The sequence below is a fragment of the Strongylocentrotus purpuratus genome, unplaced genomic scaffold (genome assembly GCF_000002235.5).
Source record: "Strongylocentrotus purpuratus isolate Spur 01 unplaced genomic scaffold, Spur_5.0 spur5_scaffold_4, whole genome shotgun sequence".
In the NCBI taxonomy this organism is placed as follows: domain Eukaryota; kingdom Metazoa; phylum Echinodermata; class Echinoidea; order Camarodonta; family Strongylocentrotidae; genus Strongylocentrotus; species Strongylocentrotus purpuratus.
In genome coordinates this window covers 5,694,433-5,710,810 of record NW_022145610.1, presented here as the reverse complement: position 1 = coordinate 5,710,810, position 16,378 = coordinate 5,694,433, and the positions used below count along the sequence as shown (strand labels likewise).

At 39.1% G+C, this 16,378-nt stretch overlaps 2 protein-coding genes across 2 annotated transcripts in view; both read left to right on the top strand.

Moving 5' to 3' along the window:
• The window catches only part of LOC574665 (DNA (cytosine-5)-methyltransferase PliMCI), a 34,153-nt gene extending 32,784 nt beyond the window's left edge, over positions 1 to 1,369 (top strand). The window contains exon 33 of the mRNA XM_030997755.1: positions 1,021 to 1,369. Within this exon, the coding sequence (XP_030853615.1) occupies positions 1,021 to 1,161 (141 nt within the window). The 3' untranslated portion in view covers positions 1,162 to 1,369. The remainder of the gene's footprint in view (positions 1 to 1,020) is intronic.
• On the top strand, positions 1,362 to 5,552 carry LOC105439660. Its single transcript, XM_030997756.1, has 2 exons — positions 1,362 to 2,353; positions 3,135 to 5,552. Exons 1-2 carry the CDS (start codon positions 2,124 to 2,126, stop codon positions 5,449 to 5,451), a joined length of 2,547 nt encoding a protein of 848 aa, XP_030853616.1. The 5' UTR covers positions 1,362 to 2,123; the 3' UTR covers positions 5,452 to 5,552.
• The last annotated feature ends 10,826 nt before the right edge of the window (positions 5,553 to 16,378 follow it).

Genomic DNA, 16,378 nt, shown 5'->3' with positions numbered 1-16,378 from the left:
TATGTATCTTGCAGAGCCAATGAACTGATTAGATTTGAGTGTCTTGAGGTCAAAGATCAAAGGGTCATACATTTAAGAGGAAAAAAAGCTTGTAATTAGGATATCCTGAGAACCTGTTAATGAATTACAATCAAACTTGAATTTTACAAATTACTTTGTTTTGGTTTGTAAAATCGCTTCATGGCTTCATGGATCTTAACTGCGTGCAGTCGAAGATCCATCTAGTTGATTATGGCTTAGCTCTGCCCATCTTCAGCTTCTATGCACATGCCTCATTACTCTCACTGCAGTTTCTATCAGACTCATTGCCCCTCTCCTCGGGCTGTGAGTGACATCTGTCAAATGAAGAGAAAGCAGTAACATTGCTAATTTTCAGGTTTCCTGTTTCAACTAAAAATGCAACAAGGTTGTAGACAGAATATGCTCAGTGACTACCCATTACAATGATTTGGTAGTATCAACAGCTAACAGATGTACTTTCTTCATACCTGAATACCTGTGAAATGGCTAGTGATTACAGAAAATAAAGCATCACTCCAGTAGATATATGTATTTAGATCAAACTTAGTTTTGATGATAACAGTTAACATGATAAACTGACAGAAGTGATAGACAATTATGAGTCCACATCTACCTGAGATGAAAGTTTTGACAGACCAAAGACAAGGCCCTCCCATAGTGTGAGCAGTGAGTTCAGCCCCTATACCATGCTGCGTGCTGCTATGGCACAGGGCTTAGAGTCTAGGCCTGGCGAGAGTGTGAGGATCAGCGCAAACCCGCTGTAAATCTCATTCACAGCTAAGTGACACTGACATTGACATAGCCTAGGCAGTGGGCATGCCATAGACTCATACATAGCACATGAATTAGCACTCAAACTAATAGTTTCCTTCTCATTCTGACGGCAAGTACTCATCTATTACTAACAATACTTTAAAAACGAAACAATTTTTGTATTTCCTAGATGCAAACTTAATACCAAGGTCTTTCACTCTCTTTTGTTAAATCTTTATTCCTCAGATTGGCAACGCAGTACCCCCTCCCATGGCTGCTGCCATCGGCATGGAGATCAAACAATGTCTTCAAGCTAAAGCAAAGAAAGACCAAGAGAGGCAAGCACTGGAGCCTGTCAAAGAAGAGATCGAGGAGAGCATGGATTAGATTCTGAGTGCTGGTAATGATTCCAGCTTGATGTACACCTTACACCTGGAGGGTGACAGTAAAGCTGCTAGACTAGAACAGCAGATTGACCTCTTTATCACTTTAGAAGAAGTCTGTGTACGCCATATTTCAATATCAGGAAAAGTAATATAAAGCGGAAAGCCCAAGTACTTCCACATATCTTCTTATCACCAGTGAATTGATAGCAGAGCTGCCAAGTCTCCCGGATCCTGCGGGAGACTCCCGGATTTTGACCCAATATCCCGTTTTCCCGACCCCATGCAAAAATCTCCCGGATTTCCAGATTTTAAGTTGTATTATTTTCATAAACGACTGTTTCACAAGACTAGCATGTTGAGTTCGTACGTACGTATACAAACACACGGCAATTCTGTAATATGAATTTTCCTGTTATCCAGTCGTCGAATATAAATTTACCGTGATATCGTACTTTATTTAACAGCGTAATAAATGAGAGTTACGCCGAACGACTGGCGGGCTAATCTAACAAACCATTGGGAACATGTGATAATGTGAGTGGTGTTTGTGTGATAGCAATTCGCCTGCTTGCTCTGCCGGGCGGCTTCCTCGCCGGCCCCCGTAGCGTCCCGGTACGTTGGTGCCGGTTTCCGATCGGTCGCGTCAGAGCAGCCAGAAGTTGCACTGATACAACAAGCAGACTTTGTCTGCTGCGATCGGCCCAAAAAACTGCACATTTCAACATCAGTTTTTGGATTGATTTGGGGACTTTTGCGATGTGATTTTTAAGTGGATTATCATTTGATACCAACATGGCAGTGTTACTGCAGAGTGGATTTTGAAGCCGACTTTTTTTTTCTGATCTCCTTTGCCGTTGGGAACGCATCGATATAACTTGCATCTTCCGAAGGCGTAAGTCAACTTTGTCCAAAACAAGGCTGTATTTTGCTCTCTGTTTGAGTATTAAAATATCATCCAGGACAATGTCGAAGTCGAAATATTATCAGAAATATAAAGATGACTACCACTTGGAATGGCCTTGTGTTGGGAAATCTACGAAAGGCGAATACTACGCATTTTGTACAGTTTGCGGCGCAGATATCTCCATCAAGAGTGGGGGAAGAAATGATGTATTTCGCCACATCACATCTGACAAACACAAGCAAACCGCGAAAGCAAGGGGCAATACAAAAGGAATACAGAGCTTTTTCAGGTTAGTATGAACAGTTCTTAGATTTGTAAAATCGAGAAATAGTCTACCCCTCTATACCATAGACCTGAGTTCATTTCGTCAGTAGTTGGGGACCTCATTAATCTCCCTAAAACTTAGACTTACTCATAAACACGTGTGCGGGACTTGAAGGGTGGATTTTCTCACGATTTTATGTTTTTATTTGAAATACTAATCTGCACGTTGACTGTTTTATGCCAGTATCATGAACTTTAATAGTTTGTTAGGTTACACACATTGCAAGACAATAGCATCATTTTTATGAATTGCTTCGATCCTTAGTTTTGAAAATTCGAATTTGACCGTTAAATCGTATTTAGCGCCCTCTCTCGGTAACAATGATGTTTTGTTAATTATCTGGCATATGCAAGGTTATTTAAAAGATTTGACCACAGAATGATAAAAAAGAATAAATTCTGAAATTTTCATCCAATTCTGTGCATGGGAAGGTGTTCTTTATCAAGGAAGAAGATTTTGGTTAATTATCGGGGATAACGATAATGAATATTTTGAGCACATTTTAGGTAATAGCTTTACTAATACTCATTTATTTTTCTCACAATATTTTGTGCAACATATGCTTGATACTATTTTTCATTTTATTCAGATTTTAAGACAAATTTCGGGGATAAAAATATTCGCTTTTACCAAAACTGTAGTTAACCTTTAAACTTTTAAAGAGAATATGTAAACTGCAATCTGATTTTTTTTTTCCTTTCAAAGTTTTTCTTAAATTTAATTTTATATCGTTTTTTTTCTTCAGGTCAGCAGCTGGTGATGACAGTGCAACCAAGGCCGAAGCTCTGTTTACAGGCTTTCTGGTAGAGCACAATTTACCAGTTGCTGCTTCAGATCACGCTGGCCCCATTTTCAAGAAAATGTTTCCCGACTCGAACATTGCTACCAAGTACGGTTCTGCAAGAACCAAAACTTCGTCAATGATCCATGCGATGAGCAAGAATACATCTGCCTTGATTGCTGAAGAGGCTCGGAATTCGGTTTTCAGCTTGGCGACTGATGGGTCAAATGACGGCGGCTCTGAACAGCTATATCCCGTGCTACTTAACTATTTTGATGAAACAAAAGAAAAAGTTGTTCAGGCATTGTTAAGCTTGCCTGCACTTACAGATGGTGCTTCAACAGGGGAAAACATATTCCAGCTTCTCAATAGAGAACTGTCAAAGGAAAAGATTCCATGGAGCAACTGCATATCCTTTGTTGCAGACAATGCATCCGTAATGCTAGGTAGACACAAGGGTGTAGCGGCCTTTATACAGAAGGAACATTCTGAATGTTATGTCGTAGGATGCCCATGCCACATGGCGCACAATACAGCTGAGAAAGCCTCTAAAGCGCTTCCAATAGCCATTGATGAACTACTCATTGACATTTACTACTATCTGGATAAGAGTAGTAAGCGCCAGAAAGCTTTAAAATCTCTACAGATTTTGTGTGATACTGGTGTTCGGAAGATTTTGAAGCATGGAGCAACTCGATGGCTTTCTCTCGGGCTATGTATTGACAGACTTTTGTCACAGTGGCAACCACTGCAACTCTTTTTTAAAGAAGAGATGAAGGGTAGCACAATGACCAGAAGACCAGTTTCAACAAAGACAGGACCATTAGCTGAGAAGACTGCCAAGGCATCTAGCACACCAAGCACTTCGATGTCTGCACCAAAGAAAGGACCATCTGCTGAGAAGACTTCCAAGTCATCTAGCACACCAAACACTTCGATGTCTGCACCAAAGAAAGGACCATCTGCTGAGAAGACTTCCAAGTCATCTAGCACACCAAACACTTCGATGTCTGCACCAAAGAAAGGATCTGCTGAGAAGACTTCCAAGTCATCTAGCACAACAAGCACTTCGATGTCTGCACCAAAGAAAGGACCATCTGCTGAGAAGACTGCCAAGACATCCATTACATCAACCAGCTCGTTGACAGCTACATCAAAGCAATACTCATCGGTTTCAAGGACTTTGAAAAGGAAATCAAGCGGGCCTCAGGGTGCATTACCTGCCAAGCGACCTGTTCTGAAAGCTGGAACCTTGACTGCACCAATTCTTCAGGAATCACGTCTGGTCAGAGTCCATCGTTTGCTGATATCACCCCAAACCAAACTGTATTGTTACTTCCTCAAATACAGTAACAAGATCTTTGATGACATCAACCTACTCCTACAGAGAGAAGAACCCTGCATTCACATTCTTAATAAGCAGCTTAATAAAACCTTCCAAGATATGCTTGTTAGATTCGTGCAGCCAACAGTGATTGTTGAATGTTCTGATGTCAAGAAAGTGCAGTATGGTAAGAGAGATTGCCAGAAGTCAGATAAAGATCTAATGATTGGAAAAGATGCCAAGGAATACCTGGAGAGTACAACAAGCCCAGAAGATGATTCTCCCCTTCGTCTTACAGATGCTGATTTGACATACTTCTACTTGTCGGTGAGGAAGTATTATGAATCAGCATGTGACTATGCCTTGAAAACCTGGCCACTAGATGTTAAGTTCCTTAAGGAGGCTGAAGTGATTGATGTCAGTTCCAGAAGAGATGTGTCATTTTCATCTGTGCAATACTTTGTTGAAAAGTACCCTTGCATTTTGAACAGACAATCAGAGAATGGAGACCTGGACAAGCTTGAGCTGGAATTTGCACAATACCAGGTTGAAGACTTTTCAGGGGAACCAGAGATCCTGAACAAAAACTTGAGAATAGACAAGAAATGGTCTGCAATTTCAAAGATGGAGGATGGCAATGGCTCAAAGAAATACACACTTCTGAGCAAAGTGATGAAATCTTTGCTTGTGATACCACATTCCAATGCTTCATGTGAAAGAGTTTTTAGCATTGTTAGGAAGAACAAAACTGATTTCAGGGGATCAATGAATTTGAAAACACTTCAAGCACTCCTAACAGAGAAAATTGCCAACACAGATGTCCCATGCTACCAAAGGGAGTATAGCAAGGACCTCCTTAGCAAACTCAAGCAAGCAACCTACCAGTCACTTCAAGGAAAACCCTCAAGCACACCCCAGTCCTTGCCTTCCACAAGTACATCCCCCATTTCACAATAGAGGTAACAGGAGTTCATAGTCTGAAATATGATGTGAAGTTCATATGTTATCAATTGTATGCAAATAAAATGTGCCATATCAAAGCCTTCCATTTTGAGAAATCATTGAAAAAATGTGTTCTAAAAGGGTTTCAAAGAGGCTTAAAACCAAGAGCTTTTGGGGGCCTGCCCCCTGCCCCCCCCCCCCCCCCCCACCAGGGGCACTAAAAGGCCATTCTTGGTTCCCGCCAACAATGAAGTCGTTCGATGCTGCTCTCTCAGAAATCTCCCTGATTACCCAAATCAAATGTTGGCAGCTCTGTGATAGCCTTTTTCCAGAATTTGTCCTGTTAAGCGATATGCAAGTTAAGCGCTGGTGATGAACACCTCTACCCTTTGTTCATGTATGGGGATGATGTACAGGCCTCAGTAAGACATTCCCCCTCCCCCTCTTCCTGGGATTAAGAATTTGTATGAATTTGAAATTAAATCATTGTGTACATGAGGTACACTTTGCTTTCTTATCGATGTAAATAGAAGGCCAAATGTAAAGAAATCTATTCCCAATTCTTTTTGTCAATTTGTGTCTATTTTGATAATGCTGAATGCACTTTAAACCAAGATTATAATTATTTTACGATGGCTAATAAATTGTTGAATAAAGAATAATTAGAATTACTGTGTCCTGTTCTGCCATGCAATTTGTGTATAACTTAAAACAGAGTTGTGAAAGTTAAAATGTGAATGTCACCTTGACAGAGTATTATCATTCAGAAATTCATTAGGGACAAAAATATAGTGTTTTCAGATTTAAAAAGTGTTTTTTGTATCTGTATGAGATTTGAGTGCTTTGTAAAGATGCAACTAAATATACCTTTCACTTTAAATAATTTCGTGCTTTTTTAACAAACTTCCTTAAATAAAATTTTAAAAATGAAATATATTTAATCTACGATTGCCAATATTTAAGAGATGAAACTCCTTCAAAACCCATACAGTAAGTAGGGTTTGTGCTATGAAATCAAGTAATTAAATGTATATAAATTGATAAGGTACATGTTTTTTCACATTACAATAAAGATAGGCTCTTTGACCTTACATTAGGGGCATCTTGTGTTTGGTCCCCTCTTTTCAAATGTTGTTGATGTGATGTGACAATTTAGCCCACACATTGTATGTGTACTATATATTGCATTCCTTATATTTTGGTTAATTTTCACAGTATTGTACAATAAATTTACATTTATATGACATTTCTTAATTTGTTGTATTTTATATTTGTGTGATCTTTGGTCATGTGTGTACAACATACATGTAGAGTATGATTGTTCTGAAAAAAGAGAGCTGTGCATAAATAATCACATTTACGCTTACTGTATATGGGTGAGAGAGAGACTAAAAACAAGAAAAAGGAGGTAAAGAGAGAGAGAGAGAGAGAGAGAGAGATTATGAGATAAAGCACCAAAAGGAACCATACTAGAAAGAGGAGGGGGGGGGGGTGGGGTGTGAAATAGTATGTATCTAATTGTTTTAATGAATTTGTTGATAATAGTTTAACTTGTCCTATTGATAAAGATGCAGTTTGTTTAGTAAAATGTTGCTGTGGAAATTGCAGTACACTTTGCTTTCAAAATATCTTTTTTTCTTCAGTTTTTGTCGAACTAACTTCCCCCAACATAAGGTGATGTTGACTTATAACACACGTCGTGTTTTATATCCTCGTGCAATTGGTTTAAAATGGCAATCATGCCAGACGGTTGTACATGTTCTTTAAAAAGCCCTGACCTAGGATGTGTGTGTGCCAGAGAGAGGGGAAGAATGTTGTGAGTGTGTGAGAGAGAGAAAAAGAGATGATTTTGTGAAAATGAGAGCGAAAGGGGGAAGGGTAGAGGGCAAAAGACAGCAAGGGGAGAGAGTCAACTAGAGATTGAACGAGATTGGAAAATAGTTGGAGACGGTGCCAGCATAAATACACAGTCAGGGCATTTGGGAGGGGAGGATGCCAAATCCAACCCATCTTCTCGCACCCCTTGACCTCTTGAATTTCATATGGCCAGTGAAACAAATAATTTTCTGATATCCAAGTGTAAGGCCCTAGAAAATAGGCCTCCCTCAAAATTTTGTATACATATATCCTGTTAGTATTGTCATATATTTTACACACCAGTTCCTTAAAAAGTTTACACATTCTTCACTGCTTGCTGCAAAGATGCAGAAACCCAACCCCTGTTTTCCAAGAAGTGGCGACTCATATTGTGCCCTCTCCCCAAAACGAAACCAAATCGAAGGCGTTGGTCATGTCAGCGGTTTCTGCCTGATAGCATCAGTTCTATACCTGATGCTTCACAGTAAACACTTATTCTGACCAGCCTCTTCATTTCTTTTTCAGGTAAGAAATTACAACTTTTAATCTTTTTCAATTTTGTTTGTTTAAGTTAATTATAATTGTTCGATTCATATATTACATTGTTGTGCTGCAACTCGTGTTTAATGAGTGAATGTTATTAGTGATATTAGAACCAATTAAGTGTATTTTATTAAACCAGACTGATCATGAGAGATGCAGGTTTAACATATGTATCTACGTGACATGTATCTATTGTAAGGTGTTAGTTATGTTTATGAAGCATTTAGATTATATAATGGTCGTATTATTATGTAGTAGAAGTAGTAAATCTTTATATATTCATACTAAGTCAGGTTAAACTAACTAGTGTGAACACGCCTCATAATGTGTGTATGCTTGATGTGAGATGTATAGTGACAAGTTCATACCCCACTATACAAGAGTAGTAGTAAAGTTAATCCTGATACCAATTCAATAGTCTGTGCATTGGGAGAAGTTTCTCTGGTCTTTATCAGAGATAACTGTGACATGCTATGACTAATGACTTGTGGTCAGCAGTAGTCCACCAACTGGACAAATGAGGGATATCGTAGAAAAGAGAGAATTTGGGTTCATAGTTCAAGATTCAGGTCTTTGATAAATGAGTTGTTATGCATTTGTAGTTTCTCTCTCATTCTCTCTCTCTCTTTCTCTTTTTCTTTCGGTTTCTCTCATGTCCTTCTCTTTTACTCCCTCTTATTTCTGGTTTCTCTTTTTAACTGTTATAATATCATGTTTGAAGATTGAGTGTGATTTTGTTAGAATATATTCCTTGTATCCTTTGTTTTACTTTTGTCCCTGCAAATAGAGTTTTGCTAGAATTGAGAAAGTAATCGTGTATTATTTTAGAAAAGGATGTTAGGGTTACTGCGACTATAGACAGGTCGGAATATTGTAGAAAGTTGGGTTATTGTGTAAAAAGACACAAAACGACTTTTAACTGGTTCACCTTGGTCTATAATTAAAGTTAGCCGTGTTCAGATTAGAAGATAAGCAGTCAGATGCCTATGCCAATGTTGTTTATGAATTTAGAGTTAGCTGTGGTTATATTCATATTTAATCCGTATTACTTGTATTTAGTTTCGTTAGTGGAATATGTTATTCCATGTTTATTGTTTATGTTATTAAAGGAGTTCTATACCTGATGCTTCACAGTAAACACTTATTCTGACCAGCCTCTTCATTTCTTTTCAGAATTTATATTATTTACCCCGGCCCGGGTAACACAAGCAAGCATGATCCTTGTACTAATTGGTACTTGCTTTGTTTCTGAAAGTTTTTCAAAAATGTCAGAACTCGTAACTTTCAAATAAAAAGTGATGTCGTGTTCCCAACTAAAGCAGCTTATAGCACACATCGTGCGAAAAACAGGAATATGAATATAAGTAGAATAATTAAGCACATCAAATTTCTTTTGCTGATAATAACGATTAGAAAATTTATCCCTGACCAAGAGTGACCATAATGGTCAGTGGCCAAAATGTAAGTAGGGTCAATGACCTTGGAATCAGCGCACCATTTTACCCTCGATAAGCTACTCGACCCAAAGATCCGAAGAAACGAAGGGAGTACGAGGCCTATTTACAGAGACTCAAAATGCCCTGTCGTCTAACGTTGATAAATGTTAAAGCGGCGGATCCAAGATTTCTTGGTCGGGGCAGAACTAGCGTGGGGTCAAATGGTATTCTGCCATTCCCAGACCTGTATGGTTTGCATTGTATAGTCTTGCACAGGCGCGTACGCAGGGGGGGGGGGGGTGGTGTGTTAGGGTTAAACTTACCCCCCCCCCCCCCAGGGGCGGCGATCCCGGGGCGGGGGACACCTCCCCCCTCAAAATTTGAAAAAGTGCACACACACAAAATGTATAGCAAATACTGACTAAAGACTGCAACACACTTTTAGGCTCTGGAGGGCCGAAGAGTGCAGCGTTTAAACAAATAAAACTGCAAAATTCTTCTCACTCGGTAGCTACGCTCCCTCGCATAATATCCTTCAAAATGTTCAAGTAAATACCAAGAAAATTGAAGGGTGAAAAAAAAAGTATATTGCTAACGTTTATACTATAGTTTTGCTAAGGAATGTAATTTTTTAATACAACAAAACTTAAAAAACCTGTGAGGGGGTAGTCACTTCCGTCACCTTCACCCCTCTCATTCACTATTACTCCTCTCACCTGCGTACTGATGGGGGCGGGGGCTTTGGGGGGCAGTTACCCCAAATGAAATTCAAACGTGGTTTAATTCTAATTCGATACCAGTGATTTACAAATGTTGTAGAAATGGCATGATTTTTCCCTGACCTTCCAGGTGCCCTGCCCCTAGACCCCACCAAGGGCCCGAAGTCAGGCCCCTGGTTGCTCATCTGACCGAAATTAAATGCCTAAACCCCCTGAGCTTCATTAAGCTCCGCCCATTGACACCACTGCCGGGGCTTTGCCCCTGGACCCCACGCCAATGTACGCTCCACTTTGCTTTGCTCTACCTGATCGTAAATACTTTAGCCCCTCCCCCCTCCCCACTTTGAAAAACGTTCCCAGGGCCTGCGTAACGTGTAAGAGTGGTGGTGATGCGGATTTGTTTCTGCCCCCCCCCAAACGTTTCTGCCCATTATGCCACTGCTCCTCGTCCCTCGCATCCCCCCTCGTCCCTCGCATTTCTCCCCCCCCCCCCCCCCCCCCCCTCCCCCTCCCCCCCCCCCCCCCCCCCCCCCCCCCCCCACTGAGCGAAATATCGGTCGACGCGAAGTTCATTAGTTCTTATTTTTTGTATAAGAATCCATGGAATAACATGAACTGAAATTCTCTCTGTTTCCTGAGAGTGTGGTCCCAGCTCTGACAAAAAGTTTGCTTATTTCTTCAACCGTAAAGTCAAGTTTGATGTATATATAACCATCCCCTATTAGAAAGTTATACGATTCACGTGAATCTTTGACTACACAATTGTAAATTTACCTTTCTATTATAATCATGAAATATTCGAGTTTATATTAACATCTTTAAAATCAACTTGCTGACATTTGACATAGGAAGTATAGTGTTCTTCCAACTAGTTGGTATAGCATGAACCATGGGTGTCGATCCGGGGGAGATGGGGGGAATATATCCCCCCCCCCCCCAATATTTCAGATGGGGGAATGGCCTGTACAATCATCCCCCCCCCCCAATAATTCACCATCAAAAAAAAATGAAGAGAAAAATTAATGACGAGAGCCCGATGAGAGTAGTTAATGGTTATTACTCGCAAGATGACCATTAATATACACATTCTGCTATCTCATTTTCATAATACATACATATATACGAAGTAAATAAGACAACCGTATATGAGACAAGAATAAATTGAATTCTCGCTCATACGGCTTCATCAGGAATTGATGAATTTATTCAATTTGTTCAATCAACAGCATCATAGAAATGCAGTGCGCCAAATGCAAAGACGTAGCGTTAAAAAACAATGAGCTGAATGTTAAGCGCGAAGCGCAAAAGAAGCAATCTGCAATGCACATCACACAATCCTGGACAGTGTAAACATAGATGAACTCTGTGACGATTTCGTGATGAGATCGGAGACAAGGAGAAAGATTTTCGGACATGAGTATGACTTATAAAATAGTTCACTAGTTGTTATGTTGTTTCCGTTCACACTTTTTAAAATTCCTGCCATTGTATCTTTATTTTTATTTTTTTTCACTCATTTTATTCCCCATATATTTACTAAAACATTTTTCATTTTTGGAGAACGATTATTATGTCACAACTTATTTGTGACACAACTTATTTTCAGTGGGGAAACTGAGTTCAGACAAGGATTAATATAGAGAACAGTACAACGAATGGTCTTCTTTCTCTAATAATTTAGTGAAACGTGAAAGCTTCACGCGCTACGCGCGGAATGGGCGAAAATGAATACAGACAAGGATTAAGAGTAATAATTTATTGAAACGTTAAAGCTAGGTAAGGTAGGGGGAAACTGAATTCATGAAGGACACGATACAACAAATCGTCTTCTTTCTCTAATGATGTAATAAAATGTGAAAGCTTCCGCGCTTCGCGCAAGAATGGGCGAAAAATGAATTCAGACGAGGATTAAGAGTCGAGAATGGTACTTAGAATCGTCTTCTTTTTTTAATAATCTAATGAAAAGTCAGAGCTTCCGCGCTACGCGCGGGGGAAGGGGAACTTGATTCAAACAAGGATTAAGAGTTGAGAATGGTACATCGAATCGTCTTCTTTCTTTAATAATTTAATGAACCGCCAGAGCTTCCGCGCTACGCGCGGAGGAAGAGGAACGTGATTCAAACAAGGATTAAGAGTTGAGAATGGTACTTCGAATCGTCTTCTTTCTTTAATAATCTAATAAAACGTGAGAGCTTCAACACTTAACTGTCTGGAATGGAATGTAGAGCCATTTTATTGCTTTGTGACGATTTACATTCACCTAAAATGTAATTAAATTGTCCTTGTCTTGGTGCTGAACAGGCTTCGACAAGTAGCAGAATAGAAGTAGAATAATATAGTTGGGAGAATTAAGGAATCGATCAGATCAGTTTTTCCCAGTTTGTACCATGAATAATGATCCGTTTTCACTCAAATTTTCAGATTATCTTTAATTGTACATCTAGCATTTAAGTCACTACCTTAGCACCACTATCTCTCATCTGAACAATGTTACAAAGTTCCTTTAAGAGTTGAGAATGGTACATCGAATCGTCTTCTTTCTTTAATAATCTAATGAACCGCCAGAGCTTCCGCGCTACGCGCGGAGGAAGGGGAACTTGATTCAAACAAGAATTAAGAGTCGAGAATGGTCCAACGAATCATCTTTTTTCTATAATAATTTAGTGAAACGTCAAATCTTCCACGCTTCGCGGGGGGGGGGGGACTCCCCCTTCCTGCACCCAACCCCATAGGGACTGCGCTTCGGACGCTTCGCGTGCTCACTACCGCTCCCCCCCCCCCCCCCCTCTCAAACGAAATACTGGCTACGCGCTTGGGAGGGGTGCAACTTGCCACACGCTTCTACCTCTTGGTTGCTTTGATCCATTGCGAAAATATTTTGGCACCTATCATCCCCCCCCCCCCCCCGACCACGGATACAAATCGACACCCTTGGCATGAACCATATGAATTATCTGAAGCAATTGATTAGCGTTAATCCTACCACTTCGAAAATGAGCAACATGCTTCACATGACCATTTAAAAAAATATCAGTAGCATTTGCATTTATCAGATAAATCACTATAAAAAATATTTAACTTTGTATACATTGTTATTATTATTGATATAACTGGATTCATTACACTTTCAGAGTTTCTATATTTGTCTATATCCTGTCAAACCTTCGACACTTCTGATTAAGATGGTGGCATTTTCAGTGTAATTTTTGTTGTTGGCGTATCATAATCATAGTCTCAGTAAACAACCACTGAGGGACTACTATTAGTAGAAATTATTTTGTTAACATCTAAAGAAAAACGAACACCCAATATTTTAATGACGTAATTACACCTTGCTTTTGCGATGTTGATGGTTTAATTTCATTTCTTTTAAAACATTGACATATTCATTTACTTACCCAGGCGCAGATCCAGGATTTCTTAGGATTTCAAGATCTCGTGGGGGCCCAAATTTAAAATCAATTTGAAATTTAGTGTGCTGAAATTTGAAAATCGTGCCGGCCAATATTTCGCTCAGTGGGGGGGGGGGGGGGGGGGGGGGGGGGGGGGGGGGTAGTGAGCACTAATTTTTTGTTGGCCCTCGAAAATTTGAAAAATCGCACTTCCCCCCCCCCCCCCTTCAACGCCAGGGGCATCTCCAAAAAAGGTAAAAGAAGTTCAGGGGTGTTAGGCAATAGATTACCGTCAGATTAGCATCCAGCCGTCCGCCTTAGGGCCCTAGATGGGGTTCAGGGGGCAGAGCCACCGGAAGTCATGGGGTTTTAGGCATTTAATTACGGTCAGATGAGCATATTTTGATTCCTTTGATATCTTTCCCCTTTTATTTATTTTTTTTCCTTCTTTTTTTTCCTTCTTATTTTTTCCTTCTTTTCCCCCCTTTTTTTTGCCCTTCTTTTTTTGTCCTTTTTTTGCCAGGGGGGGGGGCGGGCCCCCGGCCTCCCCTTGAATCCACCACTGTACTAACCTTCACTTTTCTTAGCTTAATTTAGGAATGTCATTAAGAAATAAAGAATTTAATCAGCGATTAGTCTATTTATTAAACCAATTTTCATAATAAGATTTAATTGTCCTAAATATTTCCTTTCTTTGTCTGTGCATCTTGATTATATATAATTTTTAATCACACGTTTCATTTTATTGGATTTTGATAAACTGTTCAGAATATTATGTTTTCTTTTTCCTTCTTTAAACCACTCGGCCCTATAGATCGAATTCCTAAACCTTTTCGAGAATAATCATATATTTTGTTTAATATAGATTTACCCCCTCATTTTCAATTAACAGTATTGTTGCACTGTTTGGGGCTCTCTAACAAATATGATATGTTGAGGATACAAAGAAGCCGAAACAAAATATACGCTCGAATGTTTTTGAATGCTGACTATAATGCACCATCATTAGGACTTCTTCATGCACTTAAATGGCAGCCAATTGAACAAAGTATAAACTTTCATTATTTTGTTATGGCGTACAAACTATCGGACAATCTTGCTCAACAATACCTCTATGTAATCTAAAGTATCCAAACGCAATGTAGCCTATTGCACTCGATATACCATTTATTGCCAATTATACCTACCGAAACCAAAAACTGAATATAAAGAATGCTCCTTCTCATATTCTGCAAGCAAACTTTTGAATTCACTACCAATGCAATTTTCAAATATCACCCACATTACATATATTTTAAAAAATTGCCTACGACAACACCTTGTGGCAGATTAGCCCTGTGTTAAACAAGATATCCAATAAAGTCTACTACTACTACTACTACTACTACTACTACAATTTAATTATTTTATACTACCAAGTTTTTTCTGAATTATGATACCTCTGATGTACATTTATGCTTTAATTGCACATGTAGTCTACGTATTTGTCTGTTTATTTCATAGGTTTTGTTTTAACTTTATACATTGTAATATCTACTTGATACAGGGGCCATTGTAAAGCAGGCCTGGTGGCATAGAATGGGGCTACCCTGTGTTTTTAAAGAAGACTGAATAAGCAAAACTATGGGTGTATAGACGGTACAGCCAAAAGCTGATTTTCTAGATATCTAGTTTGCACTTCTATTTTATCGATTTCAAGTTTGATAACTAACAATTATATTCCGTCATGTTCATTTTGAGAAATTCCCACAGTAATTATTTATCTGCTATTTTAGGAATCCACTCTTCTTTTAATTCAATTATTTTATCTTTTAAACATATTCATAATTTCTCGAGTATTTACGAATCAGAACTTTTAAGGTAGCCGTTTTGAGATATAGGGTGGGGTCTAGGGGCCCGCCCTAGGACCCATGTCGGGGGTTCGATCTTTTTTCGGGTCATTTTATTTTTTTTCTCTCTCTCTCTCTCTCTCCTTTTCCTCTCTCCATTTCTTCTCTTCTTTTCTTTTACCTTCTTTTCTATTTCTTGTTCTCCTTTCTTCCGTCCCTCTCTCGCTCTCTCTCTCTCTCTCTCTCTCTCTCTCTCTCTCTCTCTCTGTTTTCCTTTATTTTTTCAAAACCTCCGGAAGAGGGGGCCGCGGCCGATTCGGTCCCACCTGGATCCGTCTCTATTTTCTTGTTCTCTATTCACGGCCGATGGTTGGCATCTTTATATATTTCTTTAATAAATTATAACAAAATGTATTAGAAAGTGTCCATATTTCATAGGAAAGAGGAATAAGACGGACCACCTATTTTTAGCCCTGCATAACCCAAAACACTGGATGGTATTTAATTGAAATTCATGAAAGAGTAAATCCTTCAGTTGTAGAAACGCTAATCTTACATTGGGTATATATCCCTCATTTCGTAATTGCCCCTTCAGAAACTACACGTTTTTGTTTTGTTTCACACGTATAGATGAAAGTTTGTATGTGAATGTTTGATAAAAAATACCATTTCACAATATAAATATTCGAGTACGATAAACGGAGCGGTTTTCAAAGTATATGAGGGTGGGGGGGGGGGGGGGAGGGGCGCTGAGCATGCAAATAAAGCATGATTGCAATACCGCAATAATTTAAGAAAAAATGGGGGCTACAACTCACCCTCCCACTCCCCTTGTCTAGCTTATACTATAATCTAATTTTTGTTGTTCGATATAATTATGGACAGTGGAATTAAAAGGAATTAAATTAAATACAATGTAAACTAGTGACGCAACTTCACTGTCCTCTCCTTCCCTTCTTACTTCTCGCGTCGCGAGCAGATCCAGGATTGTGTTAGGGTAGGGGTGTGAGTGTGACAGTGCCTGTTATCTTGTTTTTAAATAAATAAATAATCAAATAATTATTTATTTATGTATGTTCACAATTTCACAATTCATTGAAGTTAACATCACATGAAAAATTAATATAAGATGACAAATCATTTTCAATTTTACAATATATTTGAAT

Excerpts from the sequence above, each read along its gene's own strand:
- LOC105439660 (XM_030997756.1), top strand. The coding sequence starts at position 2,124 with ATGTCGAAGTCGAAATATTATCAGAAATATAAAGATGACTACCACTTG. Across the intron at positions 2,354-3,134 it reads GGAATACAGAGCTTTTTCAG|GTCAGCAGCTGGTGATGACA; the intron begins GTTAGTATGAAC and ends TTTTTTCTTCAG.